The sequence below is a fragment of the Gigantopelta aegis genome, chromosome 8, assembly GCF_016097555.1.
Source record: "Gigantopelta aegis isolate Gae_Host chromosome 8, Gae_host_genome, whole genome shotgun sequence".
Classification (NCBI taxonomy): Eukaryota; Metazoa; Mollusca; class Gastropoda; order Neomphalida; family Peltospiridae; genus Gigantopelta; species Gigantopelta aegis.
The window spans coordinates 63524546-63551989 of record NC_054706.1 but is presented as its reverse complement, the minus strand read 5'-3'; the positions used below and the strand labels follow the sequence as shown (position 1 = coordinate 63551989).

At 36.5% G+C, this 27444-nt stretch overlaps 1 protein-coding gene across 1 annotated transcript; it reads left to right on the top strand.

Annotated features, from left to right (window-relative positions):
- Positions 1-784: 784 nt before the first annotated feature.
- LOC121378518 (E3 ubiquitin-protein ligase ZNF598-like) lies at positions 785-20699 on the top strand. Its single transcript, XM_041506722.1, has 6 exons — positions 785-1084; positions 6403-6645; positions 9806-10017; positions 11545-11774; positions 12906-12999; positions 15061-20699. The coding sequence occupies exons 1-6, from the start codon at positions 917-919 to the stop codon at positions 17183-17185; spliced, it is 3072 nt and encodes a 1023-aa protein (XP_041362656.1). The 5' UTR covers positions 785-916; the 3' UTR covers positions 17186-20699.
- Positions 20700-27444: the final 6745 nt, after the last annotated feature.

Genomic DNA, 27444 nt, shown 5'->3' with positions numbered 1-27444 from the left:
GTAATAGGGCATTATAACGCCGTATTACAGCGTTATAATGCCCTCTTACGGCGTTATAATGCACTATTACTGTATTATAACGCCCTATTTTACGGCATATTAACGCCATAATTTACGGCGTTAATTCGCTAAATAGTGTAAGGGCATATGTAGTTAAAATAGGTCCCGTGGGAATTTCATGTTAATTTTTGGAACCAATGATATTAATAATCATTATTGTATACAGATTAAGAAAAAAATATGGTGCCATTTTTTCTAAGGTCATCACTATAAATCTGTTCAAGGCGCTAATTGAAATAATGTGTCACCGTATACTGTCTTTAAAATACTGGCATGTAGTATGTTAAAAGAAAGGAAACCATGTACACTACATTAAAACATCAGTAAATATTTGTTTTATTAAAGGGGGGTGGGTGTGAAATATAACTACTAGATGTTATATCATATTTGGTCAAATTAACCACATTATAGCGAATTAATAGGGCGTTATAATGCAGTAATAGTGCGTTATAACGCCGTAAGAGGGCATTATAACGCTGTAATACGGCGTTATAATGCCCTATTACGGCATTAAAACGCCATACTAAAAGTAGTGATTTATTTGTTTTGGCGGAAATCAGCCACCGTACATATGGGACTAAAACTATACCAAAACAGAAATATCAAGGGTCGAACTTGTATTCTCGCGCCAAACGTGAATCTTCGAGATTTACCATGAATAATCTGAAATAATTTCCAAGCACACATTGATGACGTTTTATGCATATTGCGCCATTCCACGAAACTGATACTTGGAAATATAAACTTGAAACGTATTTTTGGTTTCATAACTTCTGAAAATCTGATATAGTGTTATTTGGGCGTTTTAATTAACCAGTTCATACAATATTTTGTCAGTATAATCTTTGAAAATAATATGGAAAGACAGGAATCGTCTGAAAATTGTTGCAATGTGTGCCACGAGCATGTTTCCGTGTGGGCTGTTGGACCCTGTGATCATCCAGTCTGCTACAAATGTTTAACTAGAATGCGAATATTGTGCAAACAACTGTATTGTGCTATATGCAGGAGTGATCTACCCGAGGTATACTTATTACTGTTATTGATATTTTATAAGAATCGAGGTTAAAAACGGCCAGCACTGACGTTCAAAATAATTATAATTTAAAGCCGGTAAAGACATTAAAAAAGTCGTAGCCAAACCCAATCTGAGTGCTCTATCGTTCACGGTCTAGACGGACACTCAGCTGTCAGAGACATCGCTATGATAAAAAGATATAATTTTTGCCTGCCTCTCCGGGTTTAGGTCCGAAGCCCATGAAATATTAGCAATTTGCAGAATTTTGCTAGGAAAACCTGTCGCCAAATTCAAGTTACGTTTAGCCAAACAGCAGAATAGTGGTACCTCTATCACCTATGAACAACAGACAATTATTAACTAGCTTTTTGGCAAATTAGTAATTAAATATATTTGCCAAATTCAACTTTAATTCGGATTTGGTGAGCGACAGATTAAACTTTGCCTCTGAGTCTGAATAGGCACAGATTTCCGCTTTAATACAGCAAGCGACATGAGTTTGACTTGTACCCCCTTTCAGTGGTTAGGGTTAGTTTTAAGGTTAGGTTTAGGGTTAGTCTTAGAGACTTTGATATAGAGAGGTATGGGTAGAATTCTTTCCCAACAAGCAGGGTTTGAATTAGATGACGACACTACAGCAATTGCTGTCATGCAATAAAGTCCTAAAAATTTCACCCCAGCCAACAGCAATGTATTGCCGTGCTCTTCATCCCCTCTTGCTGGGGCGGGACATAGCCCAGTGGTAAAGCACTTACTTGATGTGCAGTCGCTCAGGATCGATCCCTGTCTGTGGGCCCATTGGGCTATTTCTCGTTCCAGCCAGTGCACCACAACTGGTATATAAAAGGCTGTGGTATGTGCTATTGCAGGGTTAGAACTTGACGGTCGCCCGATTGCCCCTGGCAACTGAAAACGACGACGGGCGACTGAAAACCCACAGTAAGGTTGCCCGCCTGGCGACCGATATATATATATATTTTTTTTAATCAATAATTAATAAATAAATAAAAGTACAGCTATGTAGCCTACTTTGCACCATGAAAAAGTATAGGTCTGCTTTTACATATAAACATATGCCCAATATAAGAATAGGTGTAAGGTAAGTTAAGTGGCATGTAAAACTGGGCACAAATTCATGTCGACAAGATTCAGCCCTGGTTATGTGTACAAGTCATAGATTGTATCCACTGAACATTATATTTTAGGTTTTTTTTAAATTATTATTATTTCATTGAGATGGGGTGGGTGAGGAAGGGGTTGTGTTGGTTATACCAGTGCTCAACGTTTGGTGAACGCAAGCATCTTTGTTGGAAATACCACAAATGTATTGACAGTGACAGTGGGGAGTCACAGTGGCATGTCTGTTACTTATTTAAAGAGTGAAATATTATTTGGGCAAGTGAAAATAGATCTGGGCAAGTGAAAGTGCTGTCACCACTTGCCCGGATGGCAACTAAAAAAAAAAAGTTAAGCGCAGACACTGGTGCTATTGTGTCTGTGTGTTGGTGCATATAAAAGATCCCTTGCTACTAATGGTTTTCTCTCAATATGTCAAAATTACCAAATGTTTAACATCCAATAATTTCGATTGTGTGAAGTTACAGTATACTTTTGGAAATGCTGACATTTTATGAGTTATCCCGATTACAAAAATTGCAACATTTGGAAAATGTAGATGCGGAACCGAAATATCCCAAATTAGGTGCGTGGGCCAAATTTAGCACTGCCACAGATAACTGCTAAAGGCACTCATGACACTACATACATGTGTTGTTTTATTTACCAAAAATAAACTGGAAACATTAACTTGCGCAGTTTGCAAACCAGATGGATAAAACAGTTAAGAATGGGTCCAGATGCAGGGCTCGTGCTGTCGGTAGCCAAATTAGCCACTGGCTAATTTAAAAAAAAAAAGGCTAATAAAATTTGCAAGTGGCTAAAATTTTGGCTAAGCCATATCTGTCTTCTGATGTGAACAAATGGTTACATAATCTATCCGACACCTTAAACATAATAATCCTACCAAATATTCAATTAGTGTAATAGCGATCTAGCGATCTCGCGACCGGTAACGAGAAACGGTGTCATGCAGAATACAGCGTAGGCCTTAATGATGTTTGCGTATTTTAATAATCACGGTTATTAATTTTAACGGCATGCATTCAGCATGTATGACAGCAATGTCTGGAAGATCTGTAGCTTGTTATTTTTACTTTGTAAAATCTTTGAACCAAAGTAATAAAAACAGACCGACAATGCGTGTCAATTTGAATGCACATGCCAGTTCAGGGCCGAGTTCAGCCAGACCGAGCGAAAACAAAAAGTTCGCTAGACTGGTTTGTGCGCTTCACGTTAAACCAAATGGACACGACGAACACCAATCAAATAGTTCGCGAACGTTAGGAAGAACGTTCGTTGGCTGAACTGAGGACAGCTCTCGGTGGAATATACGTCACGCTTCAGAGTCAGCCGACACCCGCGTGTCAAGAGACATCGTTACGGACATTAAACAATACGAGTACGCAAAAGTAAATCTTGATGTAAATTTGTAGAAAAACAATAGTTATTCGCATCAATGAATACCTAACTGCAGTTTTTGTTTATTCCTTTGTCTTTGTTAATTTCGTACCCATGCAGATCGCGATCGCCGGAAATGAACATGCAGTCTTTAAATTTTGTAAGCAGAAATCACAAGCATTTAACACGACGCTGAAATCAACCGCAACAACATGGCACAAATTATGAAATTGTTTGGGGTGGGGAATTGACGGGTCACTTAAAAAAAAAGCAAAGAAAAAAACAAAACAATTGAAACTAACATAAAGATTGCTATTTAAAGAAATAATGAGCTCTATATATAAATAAAAAAAAAAGCTCAAATTTTTATTTGGGAAAAAAGGAAGAAAACAAAAAACACCCACCATCCATAAACATCCACCCACAGCCATTATCTGTATGTTTGTTAATTTAATGTCATAGGCCTTAGAAGTAGGGGTGGGTGTATGGGGTACTGGCTTCAAACTCTGAAGATATTGCATAACCCCATCCCAACCCCACCCCCGCTGAAAAATCGAAATTAATATATTAACTGCCCCTACCCCCATTGATGTTTTGTTATTCCTATTTATTCCAGTTTGTACACAATTAGCTGAAAAAGATACGTTTTCATATTCATATATAAATACTCAATACAGTACTGCGTAAAACAAATTTGGCTAAAGCATTTTCAATATGGCTAATAAAAATTCCATTTGGCTAATATTTTGGCTACAGGTATTTTTGATCTAGGGTGAGCCCTGCAGATGGGGGCCATATCTTGTAAGTGACATTAAATCAGTGTGCGGGCAAAATTAAAAATCCACAAGACATCCCGAACCCATGATTTCATTCTTTGTACATGATGAAATTGGGAAGTTGTGTATTATGGCAAATGTAAATTACGATGTATTGTGTAATGGTAATACTAAACCAAATAGCTTCTGGATGGGTTAGTTCGAGGTGCACCCAACTTTTGATAGAGAAGTGAACACCACTAGTCCTGTGATTAGTAATAAATGTGAGTGTGTTGGTGGTAATAAAAAAAAGTTTTGTCTAGGCAAAAAATGTATGCAATTTTATTTCATCTAGTACCACTGTGTCAAGTAGCCTTGTGCTTGAAAGATGTATGGGATACCTGTAAAAAAAAAAGGTACTTGTATTTTGTAAAGAACTAGGGTAGTCATAGACGCTACCCGTTATTTCAGAAATGAGCATCTTGATCTTGACCCTCAACTTTGTCTGATTCACTTTAAGTGTGAGGGGTAGTAGTATTTATATCCGTGGCGTTTATGTCGATCGATATATCTGCAGGTAGGCGTTTTAGCCACATATGTTACTATTGTCGTCTATGGGATTTGATTTGGTAGTATATACGGTGTAACCCTATATATTATATAATATTATATTAATACCATATGCAATAAGGTGTGTTTCAGTCAATTAAAATCATTTCCAGATCTACTATTACTGCTAAAAGTGACGTTTATTGCAAACAAAATTATTTTTATTTGACAGCAGTTATAGTAATTCGAATGGGCTGGAAATGATACAAGTTTATTAACACATTTATTGTGTTTTGTATTTAATACAAAAGCAGAATTTTAAATTGTGTGGTGCTGAAAGTATTTGGTGAAATCAAGAAGTTGTATTTTTTTAGCTTTGACAGTTACGGTACATGAAATTAAATATATTTCAATCAGTTAAGGAACAAAATCAACAACATAGACGTAATACGAATCTATTCTAGTAAACAAAAGTGTACCACCATACAGTAATCTGGAAAGGATGGTAATTTCCGCGCATGCATAGTTCGTAATTATTTTTTTTTAAAACCCACTACATGATTAAATAATATATCATTCTTAACTATGCACAGTTGACGAACCTTTTTTTTTGTGTGTATTATTATTACAAAATTTTTAATAAAAGGATAAATAATTTAATTCAGTTTCTCAAGCGTTCTGGTCTGGTCTGCGTTTTACCAATACCTATTGCCAATACTTCGTCAATAGTACAGACAGGCATTACGTTCATACCAGTGAATAATTTGTAAAATATAATTTTTCTAATGAACTGATTCTTAATTAACCCAATTTATACACTCAAAATTATACTTACTTGTTTGAACTTTATTGTTAATGAAAATGTTCTTGAACTGTGAAGAAAAATCTTGTAAATGAACGACAAACAAACAACGAAGCAGATGTTGATTGTGCACGAAAACAAACTAAACGAATTTGGAAGAATAACGCAGTTAGGGACGTTGACGATATACTTTAAATAAAGTCACCATACTCATGCAACAGTTGTTTTTGTGACTGATGTTAAAATTATAATTATTAAGAAGGGAAAGTATATTTATGGTTTGGTTGGTTGTCTGTTTGATGATTACTGGCAGGAATTTACTCCTGACCCGTCGATTATCGTAAAAGATGCATGAAGGAAAACCGAAAAGCAGCCACTAAGGTAACTTTCTTTTATTGAACGAAAAGAAAGCCCCTCACCTCATAAAAGTGTAACGTTTAAGTAGAGGGTAACCTTGCAAAATATGCCGGTCAATTTTACACTGTTTACTCCACTTCGTTACGGTGCACTGAATATCAGTTTAGCATTAAATGGAACGAAATAGTGCAATATCAACTTACGACCTTTCGTGTAAATGACTAGATCGGGTAATTGAATAATAGTCTGTTTGCACAGAGCCTATGTAATTATGCAGAACCCACTGTAGATATGTCTATAACATTTTACCAGTAAATAATGTTAAAATTATATTTTACTTTCAGGTTTTGTTTATAACCAATCTGAAGAAGTATTCTGACCATAAAAGACAACAGTTTATCAGCAACTGGAAACATAGGATATTTTTTGACACCGAAGAAACTCGTAGGCAGTACTTGAAGCTGTTGGAATATTCTTGCTCATTATGTCCTGATCGAAAACCGGACCATTCGTTTTTAGGACTGAAGGACCACATGCGCAAGCAGCACTCACTGTTTTGTTGTGATCTGTGTGTCAAGCATCTGCAGGTATGTTTTATATGGCTGCATAATGGCAGACTTTATAGGAAAATATTTAATACAGTTTTTGATTATAGCGACATTAAATATTAGCGTCTTATATGGCCTCGCTAAATTTGCAAATTTTATGCTCGCTAACATTTCCTGGTTTACAGGAAGTTTTTATGTATATATACAGGGTTCCAGCTGGAAAATTTTCATTAATAGCCAAAGTTGTAGCCAAATGTTTACTTTTATAGCCACGATATAAATTTTATAGCCAAAAGAGCGGATTGAAAATTTTAATATTTATATTTGTGTAATTTATTCTCAAATTCATGTGGTGTATTTGTCCTAGTGAGCAATACGTTTGTGATTCTTTTCAGGTTTTCTTGAACTGCTTTTTAAATGGCCCATTCAGATTGTTAACAAACTATAATTATGAAATAAAAACAACGCGAAGTAAAAGTGTATATGTTTAAACAGGGATTTACCTTCTTTTTCTGAAATGGTGGTCCCTTGGACTCACCTCTTTCTTTTCTGGGGTCCCCACCTAAAAACAAAGGGTCCCAAAACTACACAAACGACAGAGAGCTGCAGACAACAAATCACGTGTATACTATATGTTTCATTAAAGTAAATTTAACAAGCTGTGTGGTTGTTTTTCCTTTCGGGAAATCAATGTCGGTATTCATTGTTTATTCTTTCAAAATAAACATTTCACTTTGATCTGTATAATTATTTGAACCATTTCCTGTAAGCTAAATGACACTCACAATACCATGTGTTATTTGTGAATCGTGCTACTTGTTTGTTAATGCAAATCAGAACATTTAACCAATTTGTTTTATTCGCCCGGGAATTTCTGATTGTGTTCGGCCTGTTGACGAGAAGTTCCGAATGATCACAAATCCGCGATCTCTTTCCGGAAATTACCAACTTTACCCGATTAAGCGCAGCAAAGGATAAAGACGCAGTGTTCCCAGAGATAAAAACTTTTTGTTTTCGATATGGGGAATCCCCATTTGAATACGCAGTTTATAGGTAGAAAAGAAATAGTGTGTTACACAGAATGATCGATCTTTGATAGTGGACAGGGTTACTGAAAATGTCAAATATTTTATGCGTCCCACGGGACGCAGTATCTCTATTTTTGCGGGTCCAGTTAAGTTTTAGTGCATCCTATACGCAAGTTTTGTGCGTCCGGTAAATCCCTGATGTTTAAATTTTATTTGTGTCAGAAGTCTGTGGTCGGGATGTTTTAATATCTTCGTACGATCAACAAGCCTATCGCCGATAGTATCGCTATCGGTGGTCGAAATGTCAACCAGGTACATGCCGTCATAATTATCTTTAGTTTCATTCTCAGTAGTGGAGGCGCAAGTTTCAGTTGATTCGTTGATGTCGGTGTCAGCCATGTGGACTTCCCGAACGGGTAGAAGCATATCTGTTATTTGTACCTGAGATTTCAAATCGCGATCCCGTTTATACTTGGTTGGTCATGGCATTGTGTTGTAATCACTGGCGGTCCCGCAATGCTTAGCATCACCACGTGATAACTGTGATTAAAGATTGCATTTGAACGAATGTTTGATTTACTAGAACAATGTTTTAAAATTAAACCTAAACAATGATACAAAATGCAAATTATCTTGGTAGATAAAACATAAGGATATAATTCGGTGTGAAACTTAAAAAAAAAAATTGTGGACCGGCATATCTGGCGTTTTAATAGGTTATACCGAGCTTACGCAAACTGAAATAAATATATTCATACGAATGAAGTACTCGATTGAACAGAGCCCTGTATGTAGATTTTATTCGTGAGGAATCGTTAACGATTTGATTGGTTCACGATTCACTGCATCCACATTTTATTTTATTAAGGGCAAGGGTTTCGCGCATATATTTTCTTTGGAATGGCGGCGACATTAAATATATATATATATATATATATATATATATTAGGAAAATAAGATAATCCGAATTTCGGGAAACATTGGTTGAAAAAAATAAATTGCCATTTTGTATCGCCTGATTGATCAGATTATAGCCAAATTTGTGATAATTCGCCAATTGGCGACAATGACGAACGGCAGCTGGAACCCTGTATATATATATATATATATATATATATATATATATATATATATATATATATATATATATATATATATATATAAACTGTGAAATGTTATTTGTCCTGTAAGGAAATTGTTTGCTTATACAGTAATTGTTTAGTATTAGAACAGTGTTCCTTTTAATCACCTACCGGTCCAACCAGTCCAACCGGAGGAGACAACAGGTTTCATCTCCATTTTTTTGTCTATCCCACTTATAGATTTCCAGATTTTTTTTTTTCACTATGCATCGAGATGGTGAGCTGAAATTTAGTAATTAGCTTTATCATGTACCGTTAAAGTTCAAGTTTCACTTTCATGGCAATTTACCCATTTCTTACAGATTTATATCCCTTGAACTTAGGAGATACAGAAATGTATTGGGCCTGGGGCAAGACGTAGCCTAGGGGTAAAGTGCTCGCTTGATACGCAGTCGGTCTAGGATCGATCCCCGTCGGTGGGCCCATTGGACTATTTCTCGTTCCAGCCAGTGCACCACGACTGGTATATCAAAGGCCGTGGTATGTGTTATCCTGTCTGCGGGATGGTGCACATAAAAGATCCCTTGCTGCTAATCAAAAAGAGTAGCCCATTAAGTGGCAACAGCTGGTTTCATATCTCAATATCTGTGTGGTCCTTAACCATATGTCTAACACCATATAACCATAAATAAAATGTGTTGAGTGCGTCGTTAAATAATAATAAAAAAGAAAAGAAAAAAAGAAGTATTGGGCCCTGTAGGGTACATGTATTGCTTTAGCAGTACTCTCAGAATGTTTGTTGTTTTAGTATAGTAATTAGGGCTGTTCCAGAATTTGTTAAATACAAATAATACTAATACGGATTAAATTGTTTTTAGTACATTTGTACTACACATACAGAATACAAATAAATAGCAAACATCTACGAAATTCATTTGCCTATGCCAATGACTGATAGCACTTAACATTTTTCATGCATGTGAAAAATGTGTTTATTCTAGATAATCAGGTAGGTTACTTGCACATGTATAGTTGGTAATAAAATTTGAAACTTAAAATTACCTATCTGTTAAATGTTCTTTTTGACAGCTGTTCAGTTCCGAGCGGAAGTTTTATAATCGCAAAGATCTCGCCACTCACCGGCGGACCGGTGACCCGGATGACACGTCGTACAAAGGTCACCCACTGTGCGAGTTTTGTGACGACCGGTACATGGATAAAGATGAACTTCATCGTCACCTGAGGAAAGATCATTACTTCTGTCACTTCTGTGACACGCATGGCACCAATGAATACTATAAGTAAGCATCAGTTGGTAGCTTAGAAATTAAAAAATAAAAATAAAAAATTGTCCCAGATCATATAGCAGAGTTGGGCTTGGGAGCCAAGAATCACTGCTTTACATATATATCCATGTTCTAAGCAACAACCAAATATGTTAAAATAACAAAACTGATAGAAACTGATTCAGACTAAAGTTCAACACATGCATACAGTTGGACACGGACAGTGATCTATAATATAGTTATATATTTTTATGATCCAAGATTTAAATTTAGAAATTTAATCCTATTCAGATACCTTTGTTGGACAAGCAAATAGCCAATGTGTATTTTTGTGTTGAGGTGTCGTTAAATATTCATTCATTTTTTTGGTAGGTTAGAAATTATTTTGATAAAATTATAAATAGGAGTTACCTCCCTTAGATTAAGACAGTTTGGGAAAAACCGAAAAAATTCCCATGATGATGAACCACAGCCTTTAAATGATACATTGCAGTGATGTGTATATAGGTATATATATATATATGAGTAGGTCAGTTTATTGGGATTTAGTTTTTTTTATAAGTTGACTGAAGCAGGTTTTTGTCCTTATAAACTATTTTTAAAACAACTTTAATTTTTTTACTTTTTTAAAAACATGGCATCTTAACCAAATTGTTAACAACTACTATAAATTACTCTCCTTATTTTAATTACTGTTAGATTTCCCCCAAATTTTGTTCAGACACAAATTGTGAAAAAAACATTTCAGTGATACAGATTCCATATATATGAGACTAATGATGCGCCGATATCGACTTTGCTGAGATCACATAGGGCAAAATAAATAGTTTTCTGCCATCTGTCATTTTGCTTGTTTATGGAATACTCTTCAAGAGGGGTGAATCGATATGACATAATCTAAAAATGTATTGACGTGCTACTGTATAACACATTCATTATGACGTCAGATTAATTATGTCACATACTTAGGCTTACACCCCTCTTTGAAGAGTATGCCACAAAAAATCAAAATGGCAGACGGTGAAAAATTGCATGTGTTTTGTCATGGGAGATCTTAACAAAGTCGATATAGGTGATATGGTTTCAGTCTAATATGTGGAATTCATGTTAATGTAATGTTTTTTTTTCGCAATTTATGTTTCGACAAAAAGTGGAGAAAATCTAATGGTAATTAAAGGTAGGGGAGTAATTTATCGTAGTTTTTAACAGTTTGGCTCGGATTGTAGTTAAAATAAATTCTTTAATGAGTGTAGTACAACAAAAAATAATGTGTCCTATTTCCTTGGATAAACATTTGTATTTGCGTAACTGATATATGGTCTTTATTTGTGTTTTCAGTGATTATAACAACCTCCGGGAACAAAAAATAATGTGTCCTATTTCCTTGGATAAACATTTGTATTTGCGTAACTGATATATGGTCTTTATTTGTGTTTTCAGTGATTATAACAACCTCCGGGAACAAAAAATAATGTGTCCTATTTCCTTGGATAAACATTTGTATTTGCGTAACTGATATATGGTCTTTATTTGTGTTTTCAGTGATTATAACAACCTCCGGGAACACTTCCGAGCTGACCACTATCTGTGTGAAGACGGGGATTGCGCAGACAGACGGGTACAGTTTACAAACGCATTCCGCGGTGAGATTGACATGAAGGCCCACTATGCACAACAGCATAGTCGGAATTTGTCGAAAGCGCAGATAAAGGAGGTTCGCACACTTGACATTGATATTCAGATGCCAAGGCGACGTAAGCCACATGAGAGAGGTTGGTGTTTAATTATTGTGTTATTTTTTAATGTCAATTTGTTTTGTTTAACAACACCACTCAAGCACATTGATTTGTTAATCATCGGCTATTGGATGTCAAACATTTGGTATAGTCTTAGCGAGAAAACCTGCTACATATTTCAATTAGTAACAATGGATCTTTTATATGCATCATCCTATAGACAGGATAGCATATACCACAGCCTTTGATATACCAATCATGATGCACTGGCTGGAACAAGAAATAGCCTAATGGGTCCACTGATGGATGGAAAACGAATAAGGGAACTAGAAACAGCAAATACTGACTGCGCCCAAAACCCTCATCCACAGCATCAGGAAGTGAATCGTGTTACTGGCTATCACTCCCACAGTACTGCCATTCAGTCCCACATTACATCTGTGTATTTTATACAGGCATCACTACTTTAGTAGTGAAAGATCTGGCCTCAAATATGATGTGTTCCCTTATTTCTTTCCATTAGTATATATTAGACGATCATATTCTTCCCTTTGCTTGTCTTCTCTTCCCTTCCATTTCATTTCCCATTCCTTTCTGAGCTGTAAATAAAATGCCATAAAATAAAAGTTTATTAAGTATATAATATGCATATTCTTGACTCAAATTTAACTGCAGATCATATTTGGCGAATCACAGCTTTAGCCCTATTGTTACATACACCCTGGATCACTGGTGAAGGAAAGAAAGAAATGTTTTATTTACGGTTATATGGTGTCGGACATATGGTTAAGTACCACACAGATATTAAGGGAGGAAACCCGCTGTTGCCACTTCATGTGCTTCTCTTTTCGATTAGCAGCAAGGGGACTTTTATATGCACCATCCCACAGACAGGATAGTACATACCACGGCCTGTGTTACACTAGTTGTGGAACACTGGCTGGAACAAGAAATGGCCCAATGGGTCCACCGACTGGGATCGATCCTAGACTGACCACGCATGAAGCGAACGCTTTACCACTGGGCTACGGGATCACTGGTGAATGACAATTTTAACAGTACGCATATTATTGTTTTGTAATTTACACGTAATTCTGAAGAAGTAAGTTTTGTTTTTATCTTGAGATGAATGACAGTGTTAACATAGGTCTTGTTTGTCTGGTTTAGGTAATATAACAGGAGAAGACTACACGTACCCTGGATCTCGAGGAGGCAGTAATTCAGCCCCGAGACAGCAGCGACCTCCCCACCGGCATGACAGGTAAATAGCTGATCAATGTGATTATGTTTCACATGACTCTTTCAGAAAAGCATTTTAAGCGAAAGAAAAAAATCTGGGATTGGGTCTCCACTATTACGCGGGCACATGTTGAGTCTTGCAAGACTCGAGTCCGTTCATAGGACTAGAGTACCCATACAAGGTGGAATACCCTGATCAATGTAGGACAATAATTTCAGCAATAGATAATCATCAATATAAGTTACATAATAATTATATGATCATACACTAGTTTTTCTCTTTTTAAACTGGCTGTTCGTCCGTCACAACACTGCACGTATCAACCGGTTTTTAAATGCAATACAATGGCATGATTTGGCATCAATGTTCAGCGCTGGAATTAAGATGCATAATGCTATTTTAGTTTATTCCTTAATCTCATCATCATCATCTAGTGTAAGTGTCGGGTACTCGGGTCCGGGTCGAGTTTGACCCTAGAGTACTCGAGTCCATTATTTTGGACTCGTAGAGGCCCTAATCTGGGCCCATATTTTCGAAGCTATTTTAGCACTACGAAATTGTAAAACCATTGTAAACTACGATGTCACTTTGGCGTATGCTGTAGTGATGTCATAGCCTACTATTCTTTTATGATAGCGCTAAGATTGCTTCCAAAATCCCTAGGTTGGTTGCCATTTTAAAAAAATTGAAATTAGTATCTGGTTAATTTGGTTACTATCTGGGTATGGACAAGAGTATAGATCAGCCTGTACTATATATTTAGTATTCATCTCTGTCTTGCCTAATTGTGTAGCATGAATATGGCTGCCACAACAGGGAATTTGATTTTTTGGTCAAAAACAGGTATTCATTTTTATAAGTGGAAATTTATTACTGGATTGATGAGGGTTGTAGCTCTGTGTTAAATTATAGGTACTATAAAAGTTGGGATCGATTCTTTTCGTAGGCCAGTTGGATTTCTTTATCCTGTCCAGTCAGTGCTCTACAATTAATATATTAAAGGCTGTGGTATGTGGTATTCTGTCTTGCAAAATGGATATGCAGAAAAATGTTTTAGCTAATTGGTAAAGGGTAGCCTTTCTGCAGTAGCAGATTTCTTCTCTCTAAATACTAATTGTTATGGTTTCTAAATTTTGGACACCTAATAGCTGGGGTATTGTTAAACGTTCATTTTCTTTCCAGTCCATGGATGAATAGTGGATTTAGGAAGGAAATGTTTTATTTAATGACACACTGAACTCATTTTATTTACCGTTATATGGCGTCGGTCATATGATTAAGGACCACACAGATATTGAGAGAGGAAACCCACTGTTACTACTTCATGGTCTACTCTTTTCGATTAGCAGCAAGTTATCTTTTATATGCACATCCCACAGACAGGATAGTACATACCATGGCCTTTGTTGCACCAGTTGTGGAGCACTGGCTGAAACCAGAAATAGCCCAATGGGCCCACCGATAGGAATCGATCCTAGATTGATCGCACATCAGGCGAGCACAGTGGATTTAGAATAAAATATGCTTGTGATTGTTTTGTTATTAACAAAACTTCTCTTCTTTTTTTTTCACAATGTTCATCCTTCACTCTTGTAACAGTCTGAAAGGGAGAAGAAGAAAAAGATTGTCAAAAGTTATATATAAATAGAAAATTTGAAATATCCTCCATTTACATCTGATTTCATGATGATGACGATGTTATTGTAAATGTTAGATGAGCAATACAGTGTACCTTTTTTAAAGAATTTTATTTTTTAATTTAAAATTGGGTGGGGGGTGGGGGGTGGGGATGGACAAAACAGCTCTACAACTGTAAACTTTATAAATTGCTATAGCAAAAATATACAAATACATTCAAATTTACCTTTATTTTTAAAATACCAGCAACAGAATAGTTCCGCCTTTCTTACAGTGAAGATAAAACTTTCTACAGTGACGATAACACATTTTAGAGTGAAATAATGAAATTTTCACTCGAAAATGTGTTATCGTCACTGAGTGACTGATAACACTTATTTCACTGATATTTTAAGATATTTCACTAAATGTTATATAATAAAATGGTTTATTTATATTTTTAAGGGAAAGAGAAAATTTTGAGAAAGCTATAGAAGATTCTCTGAGGGAATCGCTGAAGAACAACGAAAGAGAGATGCGCGAAGTGGAACGAAGTCGGCGACAGGCGGAGCAAGAGGAGGAGGTTCAGAGGCTCAAAGAGGAACAGATGCAGCGCAATCTACAGAACTTCCCAACACTCTCAGATGGCCACCCGTCGGTGGACAGAATCTCCCCTACTCCGCAAGCACCAGTTCCGAGTGTCGCTGTCAAGCAAAATCGAAGTTCAGGAATTCTTAATTCAGACGACTATCCATCTTTGTCATCATCAGCAGTTAACACACATCCTGGTCCTTTAAAAAATTCTGATAACACTAACAGAAGTGTTGCTGTTACTAGCAACGCTCCAAATATGTCTTCAAGACCGAATACATCAAGCAGAGCTAAAGGTTATGAAAATACTAACGTGCCAATAAAACGGACAACAGAGGACTTCCCCGAACTAAGCCGCCCAGCTTCGGCTGGTTCTGCTGGTCTTGTGAGTCTTGGTGCATGGTCGGGGAAAGGACAGAAGAAAGGACAGTTTGAGTTTATTAATAATGGTGGGGACTGTCGGTCAAGGGGTGTGGATAATGTAAATTTAAAATTTAAAAATAATAGCGTAAGCGTTTCTAGTTCTTTCACTGGTATCGGTGAAGCCTTAAGTGAGGATCAGTATCCTCAGCTCTCCAAGCCAATTACTACATCCACTGAGTGGGTTAAAATTCCTAAAAGTGCTAAAAATAAAAAGAACGCTAATATTAAATCAGGACAAAAATTGGAAGTGGCATCAAAAGCTTCGGCTAATTATGTAGACAAAGACTCGCCTGTTAATTCTGCGGATGAAGCGAAACCTAAGACTAAGAAAAAGAAAAAGAAGTTGAAGGACAAAGCGGATACTGATTCTGTTCAAAACACGGCAAATAAAAATGGACAAAATGTAAATGGTGTCGCCAAGCCAATGGATAAAATACCAGTTGCAGGCAAGTCTGCAGAATCAAGGGAATTCAGTTCTAAAGATAGAACACCAGTTGTTAAAAAGTCAGTGGAATTAGACTCTGGATACTCTGAGTCATCAAGTGGATCCTTGGATGGCATTGCTGGTGGATTACTGGAGGAGAAGATGAAAGAATACAGACGCCAAGAGGCCATTGACGAATTTGAAGCAGTGGACACAGTTCCCAAATTAGCCACCGGCAAACCTCTGAACATTCAAAACAAGTTTGATATCTTGCAAGCTGAGGATGCTTCAAGCAAAGTTGCTTTCACAGTTTACAGAAATACATCCAAGTCAAACGGAAAGTCACTTTCTCCTGATAACTTCCCAAAACTGAATCCTTCCCATGCAGTAGACGATTTCCCAACACTGAAACCTCGTGGTCCCGGTGAGTTCCCGACACTGAATTCTCCCATCGCCATGGCAGCTCCTGTTACGAAAACCGGTCCACCGCCGGGCTTGGGTCACATCAAATCTGCCCCACCTGGCTTTAAATCCACCACAGCATCAGAACGACCCCCTCCAGGCTTCACTCTCAGCACGTTAATGGACGAGACCATCAAACCGAGGCCACTGCTTGCCACCACGGCCTTCGAGAACTTCGACTACTTCAAGCCTGCCGACTTCTCGGCGAGGAACGCGAAGCTGGTGGCGGAAGTCTCCAACCTGCTGGAACATGACCAGGAGTTGTTCGCCCAGTTCAAGTCCTACTCGGGCCAGTTCCGGCAGGGCAGTCTGTCGGCTGCGGACTACTACAAGAGCTGCCAGGAGCTGCTGGGCGACGACAAGTTCAACAAGATACTGAGCGAGCTCATCAGTCTCCTGCCCGACATAAAGAAGCAGCAGGAGCTTCTGTCCGTGCACAACCAGGCCCTGAAGTCTGGCAACGGCAACAGCAACAAGGTCGTGAGGATCGGTGGTGCCATGTCGAAGGCCCAGCCGTGGGATTTGGAGATCGCGTTCCTCACGTGCACGGTTTGTCGGCAGGTGCTGGTGAAGGAGGACTATGATGAACATGTGGCACAGCACACAGAGTTCTCCGACTTCCCAACCCTTGCGACGTTCGGCCCGTCTTCGCAGTTCGTGGGACAGGGGTCGTGCATAAAGGCAAAGTAAACTGTAATGTCGGTTATCGTAAGTGTATTTTAGACATACTTTACAATTAATGTTATTTGTTACTGGAGAAAAGGAAAATATAAGGCAAAGTAAACTGTAATGTCAGTTAACTTATTATATGCGTATCTTAAATGTATGTTTAGACATACTTTTCAATTAATGTTTTTTGTTACTGGAGAAAAGGAAAATATCATAAGGCAAAGTAAATAGTAATGTTGGTTAACTACATTTCAATGGATACTTTTATAACTGGACAGAAGGAAAATATGATTATCCGTAAAATTTTGCGAGATAAATTACATGCATATTTTTAATGATACGCAGGTGATGTACTGTTCAGTGAACGTTTTTGTTATTGGAATGAAGGAAAAGGGGTAATTATCTCATGTGTTCTTTTTTGGCTATATAAATTACAGGAATATTTATTAATGTGTTACGCAAGCAGTTGTGATATGGACAGAAACCTTTGTCACTGGTAGTGGCATTATAATTTAGTTTAATTTCTAGTTTAGGCCTAATAACCCTCATCAGTACAATTGCCAGAATTGACTGTTTCTGTACAATCGGGTGTCTACCAGTAGTTAGGCCTTGTTCTTTTTTTCTATTCATGATGCTTTTGTCTCAGAATACATTGATATAAAAAGAAATAATGATATTCTGGTATAAAAATATTTTAATTCATTGACATTATTGTACCCAGAATTATATAGAGAATACTAAATGAGTTCCCATATGAAACCATTTATATTACAATGAGTGTGTTTTGAAGTGTACATCAGGAATAAAAGCAAGTTATGTACAATTAAAAACACACCAGTTGTAATATAAACGGACTCACACAGGAACGAGTATAGTATTTTATTTATTACACCACATCGATGAATAAAAATCACACAGAGTGACTTCCAAAATAACTAAACAAGACAAAAATGCACAGATTAAAGAACGGGAAAAATGACGTCGCATACCAAATGACGTCATTTAGCAAAATGTAATGTTGTGGTCACTTCATTTAGCTATAATTTATCAATGAAACTTTGCATTCATACTCCACACATCTATCAATTAAGTTTACACAATATTATAAATATATTCAAGGCCAAATTTTTTTATTAAAATATATATTTTGTGAAATTATGCTGCTAACATTAATTATAAGACTTGACAGCAAGTATTTTTCTGATTTAAAAATATGAATCGAAAGAACATTGCACACATTTTTTGCATAAAGATCTATAGAGAGTTATACTGTGTAACAATCGATAAATGTCACATGTGTATCTCTTCCACCGTGGTGTAATAAACGTTTTCCCCCGCATTTTCATATTTTTTTCAGTGTCGATAATCTTGCTTTCTTCACTTTGTCAGCTTGGTGTCTGTGCAGACCCCAATTGAGATTTGTATACAAAGAGATCCTATTGCTACACCAAATCTAATAATCTTTGGCCCTGGTGTGGAGGTCAAAATTATTTAAAAAGAGAGGAAACATTAATTCACTGATCAGAAAGTATCACAAAACATATACCCCTGAGGTCCGCATGGATGCCTGCTGTACTGATGAAGGTTAAGGAATTATTACTGCTTTTTATCTCTTTTCTTAGACAAGGAAGTAATGTTTGGATCAATCTGTTCAGTCTCTTCATTTTCTGTAAGTTAAGGAATTAAAATTGTCATTTTTATCACAGATAATTTCAAACTACATGTACTTAGTTGACCAAAAGGTAATCACTTGTTTTAAATTATTTAAAATTTTAACAATTGATAAATTGTTAATGGAAAAAATATCTGCAAGAATAATACAGATACATGACTGTTTACAGAATGGATAATCCAAGTGTTCATTTGTAAAATATTACTGTTGAGTAATACAGTTGAGATCAGTGCACATCGTTTTAAAGCTATCTTAGTGCTATGAAATCGTAAAACCATCGTAGGTTGTGACGTCACTACAACACACGCCATAATGACGTCGTACGTTACGATGGTTTGACGATTTTGTAGGCTAAAATTGCTTCGAAAATATAGGTTTGTTGTTTTGATTGAAAATTAAATAATTGAGAAGTGAACTGAAGCATGCTATCAACATTTTTACTCCATTGTGTTAATAGTTCCTCAATGATTAAAGTGACATAGTAATTAACGGATGGCGGTTTCTCAATTGTAGCAAGACATGTCTGAGCACTTACTCAGGGCTTCTAGAATTTAATAAAAATCCACTAGCCATGGGATCAGTGATTTTAGAAATGTACTAGCCATGATTAAAAATATATTAGCCCTACTTTAAATAAATACAATTTTACTGATAGTAATAATCAGATATGTCACCTAAAGAGGGAGATTGAGCTTAAAAATCCTTTGATTGGGGTAGAAAGAGGGGGCAAGATATTCATATTTACAAAATACGTAAATGCAGCATTTGACAAGGTTTTTTTTCCACTAGCCATCGGGCTTGTTATAGTAGTTATTTACTAGCCCAACACTGAATATCACTAGCCATGGGAGTGGGGATACCATAATCTACAAGCCCCGACTTACTGTCTTGCCTTTTCGCATTTACATCATTTCTGTGAATGGTATAACAATGGATATATATATATATATATATATATATATATATATATATATATATATATATATATATATATATATATATATATATATATATATATATATTTAAACTAGTGCTTGGTGGTAACCTTTATATACTGTTATCCATGTACACTGCATTTTTTGTCAGTTACAGTCCATTTTATGACAAGTTGTAATACACTAGGCATAGACTACATTGATCATGCCAGTATTCATTTCTAACAGGAAATTGTACAGCATCATTTCAATAAAAACTAACATTAATAAGCATTCGATTGTGGCTACACTGAATAAAACCAAAAGGATCTTTTCAGAGGGATTTTAATCAAACAAACTTGCAACATCCCACCATTGGTTTTTTTTAATATGACATGACATTTGATCTTGGGATTACTGAAGTTTTGGCATGAGGATTGGCACATTGTTATACTATACCACTAATTTTAAATTGATTAATATGTGTAATAAGACACAAAAAAACTTTGTTTTTGTTAAACATAATGAGCTGAATTTAATAAGACTTTTTTTTTCTTAAATGCAGGAGTTTAAGTACTGTTAATGTATATAGTTACATTTGTATAAGACTGAAACAGGCTTTCTAAATTTGGCCCAGTATTACTAAAGTAAGAAATATGATTGTAAAAAAGTGCAAAAATTGACAGAAACCCCAAATAAAATATTTATTTATTTAATGTTTTACCCGTATGAAAAAAAAAATCCATGTTGTCCAAAACTGATTTACATGTAGATTTTTAAAATTGGTTTATTTATTTTTTGTTTTGCTTCTCCCATGAGAGTTACTTCAATAAATATAAATACAGTTTGTCATGTTGTAAATTACATGTATCATGTCATCCCAAATATATGTTGTACATTTTGGTTTGGATTAGTGTTTATTAAAATAAACCAGCTTATTAAATAATAATATATGAAAAAGTTTGTTTTGTTTAACTACACTACTTGTCAAATATTTGGTAATTCTGATGCATAGTCTTTAGAGGAAACCTGCTACAGTTTCCAATTTAGTAGCATGGGATCTTGTATATGAGTATGCACTTTACCACAAACAAGACAGCACATTGATATAGTTGTGGAGTACCTGATGGGATGGGAAAAACCCCAACCTTGTGAGTCTGCTGAAGGGGTTCGATCCTTCGTCCCAAGCAAGCATTATATCAACTTTGGCTAAATATATATTTATTAAAACGTAAACGTAAAAAGAAGACCCAGACCACCACCACCACGACCCCCGAAACCTCCTAAAAACAAACCTCCAAACAAACAACAACAAAAAACAAACGAACCCAAAACCCAAACCTCCAAACAAACAACAAAACAACCCCCCTCCCCCCCCACACCAAACAAAAAAAACCCCAAAAAACCCCACCCATACTTTTATCAACCCACCAATACCCAGTCACAAACAGTAACTCCGATATAGACGAAAACCACCTGCTTATTGGTTTTATACTGGAGAAGAATTCATTTCCATGGGTGACGTATAATTAATATATAACGAGTATAGCCACATACTGTCGAATATGCGTTCGATTGTAAGAAAATTAATGTTGATGGTCTATGCTAAATGGTAAAATAATACATATATAAACCACGACATTGCAGCTTTAATTAAAGTTTGTTTAACGACACCACTAGAACACATTGATTTATTTACCATCGGCTGTTGGATGTCAGAAAGCCCGCTACATTTTTTCATTAGTAGCAAAGGATATTTTATAGACTGCACCATCCAACAGACAGGATAGCACATACCACGTCTTTTGATATATCTGTCGTGGTGCACTGGTTGAGACGAGAAATAGCTCAATGGGGCCCACAGACGTTGATCGATCCCAGACTAACCACGCACCAGGCGAGTACTTTACCACTGGTTTACGTCCAATCTAATTAAAATTAGCTCCACTATTACATGTGGATCTAACACCAGCCAGTTGGAGCTCATGTCCACCAATCAAAACCTTACTTGCAGAATCCTGCCAATGATTTAAAAATAATTTGAAAACATTCCGAATTATCCTGAGGGTATACGACATGTTTCGTGTGAATTACGAATGCCTTAAAACATGTATTTTATAAAATAAATAATTTGTGGTGTAAAACTGAAGACTGGCAGGATTCTGCAAGTAAGGTTTTGATTGGTGGACATGAGCTCCAACTGGCTGGTGTTAGATCCACATGTAATAGTGGAGCTAATTTTAATTAGATTGGTTTACGTCCCACTCATAGTCTCTATAGTTGCATAATTATCAAAATATTAAGACGACCAGAAACACATTGAATAGGCCTATACAGACACGGATGTTCTAAACAAGAAAATATATGTAAGTTTAGTTTGGGGCGGTGGGGGGGGGGGGGGGGGGGGTTTGCTGAGGGTACGCATTTTAATGGCATTTCGACATTTTTTGTAAAGTTACAAAAATGGTCGGAAACTACCATACAAACGTTAACATCCCTTTGGCGTGACGTCATCAATGCTTTGACGTTTTAAATTAATATGCGTATTGATGTCAAAGCGATGCTACGTACATTCATCTGAATATAGTTTTAACTTTAAAAATGTGCAAATAGAATCGCTCTTTGACATTTATAATCATATTTATTTTAAAGAGACATTCCCGAGTTTGCTACACTTTTTAAGATGTTCTCGACTAACAGAGACTTTTTAACGATTGTAATTACATATAAAATGTACTTTTTTGCATAAAATATTAGTGGCTATATATTAAATGGGTTTCTAAATCGTTCTAATATTTGTACTTGGTTAAATTTCCTTTTATTTCTTAAAATATTGTTTTTTCGTACGTACGAAATTATTTGAAGACAAAATACAGTTTGGGCTTCTTAGAAATATTAAGACGACCAGAAACATTGATTATACAGACATTGATATTCTAAACAAGAAACTATATTTAATATGTAACTTTAATCGTAGAACTATTTTATTAGTCGGAAACATCTTACAATGGAGCAAACTCAGGAATGTCCCTTTAAATGTAAACTCTGTGCATGGATATAATACTACCTAAACGACAACAGCTAACTACTGTGCTCTTCTAGTGCAATGTTTTCTAAGCGTGTTGAGTGGATATATCAATAGAGGTAAGTGTTTGATTGTTTGGTGCTTTGTTTTGTATTTGTTTGATAGATTGTTTATCGGGACTGTTGAAGTCGAAGGTGAGGGTGTGTAGGCTTTGGCGTAACCACGACTTTATATTGAGGGGGAAATGGAAATCTTAAATCTTGATTACAAGCAATATAGAAATCCACTGGTGTAAATTTGTCCATAAGTTCAAACGGCAAATTTATTTTACGTATAGCAAGTGCGTTATTCCGTGACAGACTAAAATTAATACTCAGATTCCTTCAAACTGGTAGTCTATGGCAGAAGAAAACAAGCAGCATCTGGTGAAATTTAATGTATTGCAATTCGCAAACGTTTCATACTCCACTATATATACGTTTCGTAACTTTGTAATGTATAGTGGAGCGAATACTTAGAATGCTTAGATCAATGCAGGGGCGGATTATGCTTTAGGTAAGGGGGTTTCCGAAACAATATGTAAATTTTTTATAATTTGAAATTGTATAGGATACCTGAGAGAGAGAGAGAGAGAGAGAGAGAGAGAGAGAGAGAGAGAGAGAGAGAGAGAGAGACGTTGTATTTGATATCCTGTCTATGGGATGGTAAATATACAAGATCCCTTGCTAATAATGGAAAAACAATGTAGCTGTTTTTTCCTCTCTAAAACTGTCAAAATTACAAAATGTTTGACATCCAATAACCGGTGATTAATAAATCAATGTGCTCAAGTGGTGTCGTTGAACAAAACAATCTTTAACTTTGCCAGAAACGTCACCCATAGCTTCATATAGAAAGTTAAAGTTTGTTTTGTTTGTTGATTTATTAATCATCGGCTATTGGGTGTCGAGCATTCTGTAACTGCGACATATAGTCCCAGAGAGGAAACCCGCTACATTTTTCCATTAGTAACGAGATCTTTTGTATGCACCATCCCACAGACAGAATAACATATTATACCACGGCCTTTGATATACGAGTCATGGTGCACTAGATGGAACGACAAATAGCCCAATGGTCCCACCGAAGGGGATCGATCCCAAACTGATATCGCATCAAGCGAACGTTTTACCACTGGGGTACGTCCTGCCCCTAGCTTCTAATAGAATCACGAGTTCCAGTCGCGTAAGCAGGATGTTGTGGAGAGGGTTCTGTATGACTACTTTTGCTAGCGAAGTCTTTTGAGGGGGTTCGAGTCGTGCTACGCCGTAAATATATTAAAAAAAAGAAAATCAATTGGAGTGGGATGGGGTGGTGTCGATCACCAAAATCTACCCTGCACAATCGTATGACAATCGCATCCAACTGGCTTTTATTCATGAGATACGGTTTTAAGCAACATGTAAGAAAATTGGTATTTCACTTTCACTCATGTAGTATTCTCAATAATCCCTCCGAATGACTTGTATTACTGTAATCTTCTTGAACTCGGGTCCCGTGGAGTCATTGCAATGGTCCAGGGTATGGAAATTTTAGTCCAAATGGGCCTCTGCAACTTGCATAATTTATATTAGTAAAAAAAAATAAAAAATATTTGTGCACTGCCAACTAAATAATATTGAAACAAACACTTGATAATTATTGATAACAATGTTATGCTATAAAACTGCGTTGATTTTTGTAGTTGATTAACCAACACGTTTTCTCATTAACCGCAACAGTGATATGACACGCGTCGACCACAATTTATTAACGAACTGAATGTAACCTGTAACCAAAGTACATTTACTTTATTTAGTTTGATGTATATGAGGCAGGATCTATCTCAGTTGGTAGCGACGCACTCAACATATTTTATTCACGGTTATATGGCGTCAGACATATGGTTGAGGCCCACACAGATATTGAGAGAGGAAACCCGCTGTCGAAGGACTGAATTTCTTCGGTAAACCAATTCTCGTATTGCCTTTTGCCCCTGTCCCAAGGAGTACCCCACAACACTGACAGGTATATCAAAGGCCTTGGTATGTGCTGTTCCAGCCAGTGCTCCACCATATATTTATCAAAGGCCTTGATATGTACTGCTCCAGCCAGTGCCCCACAATAAGTATATCAAAGGCCTTGGTATGTGCTGTTCCAGCAAATGCCCCACAATAAGTATATCAAAGACCTTGGTATGTGCTGTTCCAGTCAGTGCTCCACAACAGGTATATCAAAGGCCTTGGTATTTGCAGTTCCATACAGTGAACCACGCCTAGTCCATGACATGTGCTGTTCCAGCCAGTGCCCCATAACAGGTATATCAAAGGCCTTGGTATGTGTTATCCTGTCTGTAGAATGGTGCATATAAAAGTTGCCGGTTTCCACCCTAAAACTATATGTCAAAATTACCTAATGTTTGACACCTAATAGCCGGCGTTTAATAAATCAATGTGCTGTAGTGTTGTCGTTAAACAAAACAAACTTTTTGGTATGTGCTGTTTGTTGGTAAGTGCATATAAAAGTTCCTTTGCAGGTCATAGTAAAAACCTGACCTGCATTTTGTATTATGCAAAATTTTAATGGAACCTATTTCCAGGGTGTTACCTAACAAAATGAATAGTACCATGTCATATTTGGCGTCACATTGTTCACAATGACGAGATTACCTCAGTTATGTAAAATTTGAGTTAAAAACATCCAATAGTCAAGAGGAAACTAAAACATTCTTAATTTATGGTAGTTATTTCCGTTAGATTTCAATCCAAGGCGATGTTTAAAATGATCTATATGTTTAATTAACCGGCCTCGGTGGCATCGTGGTTAGGCCATCGGTCTACAGGCTGGTAGGTACTGTGTTCGGATCCCAGTCGAGGCATGGGATTTTTAATCCAGATACCGACTCCAAACCCTGAGTGAGTGCTCCGCAAGGCTCAATTGGTAGGTGTAAACCACTTGCACCGACCAGTGATCCATAACTGGTTCAACAAAGGCCATGGTTTGCGCTGTCCTGCCTGTGGGAAGCGCAAATAAAATATCCCTTGATGTCTGTCGTAAAAGAGTAGCCTATGTGGCGACAGTGGGTTTCCTCTAAAAAATTGTCAGAATGACCATATGTTTGACGTCCAATAGCCGATGATAAGATAAAAATATCAATGTGCTCTAGTGGCGTCGTTAAATAAAACAAACTTTACTTTTACTTTTCTTTCAACTTGGGGTGCATAATCTTCAGTCGGAGGAGTACCCATTCTCTTTTCTCTTGCGATATTTATGTGGATATGTTGATGTAAAGGGGTGGGGGGGGGGGGGGGATTGGTAGCTGGATCATTGAGCTATACGTAGCGAAAAGAAATTCGATATGATGGTAACGTTAATTCCAGTTCTTCATGTCTAAAGGGAATTCAAACGATTACAACATGTTCCAGTTTCTACGACTAATAACCTCTTGACCAACATTTATTATTGTTCATTATACTTTATATGCTTCAAATTCAAGTTCAAGTTCTTTATTGCGTTAAGTTTTCCAACTTATCAGCATTATAACAATGAAATACAATATTATGTACAATAGTGCGGAACAATGGTGGAGAATGACTTACAGAAATACATACACATATACCGATAAAACAATCCATCTATATCTATATATAAACAATCGGCAATATGGGTTACACAAATATAGATATATTAAGTTGTTTGTAGTAATATGCAAATTCATCGGTTCCCTTTTGACGCAAACGGACAGCAGTAAAAGATGTTACAGAATGGGAAAGAGCTTTTGAGGTTTAGCACTTTTCATGGTAGACATTACAAATTAGATGGTATGGCTTTGGCAATGGAGTCTCTAACGCTCCTGGCAGCGTATAGTAATAACCAGGTTTTAGCTTTCTCATTTTAATGAAGCAGTTTCCATAACACGTGTTCTGGCTCTGACAGCAACAACCTGGGTATATTGGTTTCTTACACACAATCGATAAATGTGGTCAGTAGCAATCTTATGAAGTACGTTGCTGTTTGTGTAATGAGAACTCTAAAAAGGTAATAACATCGGGTATTTTAATCAGTGATATCGAGAAAAAAGAACAAAAATCAAAAACAATGCTGTCTTCAGCTGGAGAAGGTACGTTTGTCACAATAAATACATCCATTCAGAAGTGACCTTACGCTTTGGGGGACCCTGGACAAAGTCGTTAGACTCATCGAGGTTCAAACTGAATGAAAAGATGAAAACGTTTCTGAAACGTTTAAATAGATTAGTGGTCTAAACCCACATTAACCTTTTCACATTTTGATCTCATAAAATGTGTCTTAATTACCTGACCAGACTTCCATTAAAGTCACTCCTGATCCATCCAACATCATAAACAAATACTAACAGCATCAATTTATTATAGGTAATGTTTTATTAAATTATTAACAAGGGATCAGTAAGACGCTTCTTTGTCAATTTTGCCTGTTTAATTGTTCTTCGTACCGCAACATTACACATAATTTAAAAATTAAAAACAAATAAAAATAAATCTAGTCCATCTTTATGAGTTCTCTTTTAATTCCCATCCTTTATTCTACCTTCTCTGTCAGCAGTTCCTATATTTCCATTTCCTTTGCCAACCCACTGTACATCCCAGTCCTTATCTCTCCAACCACAGTT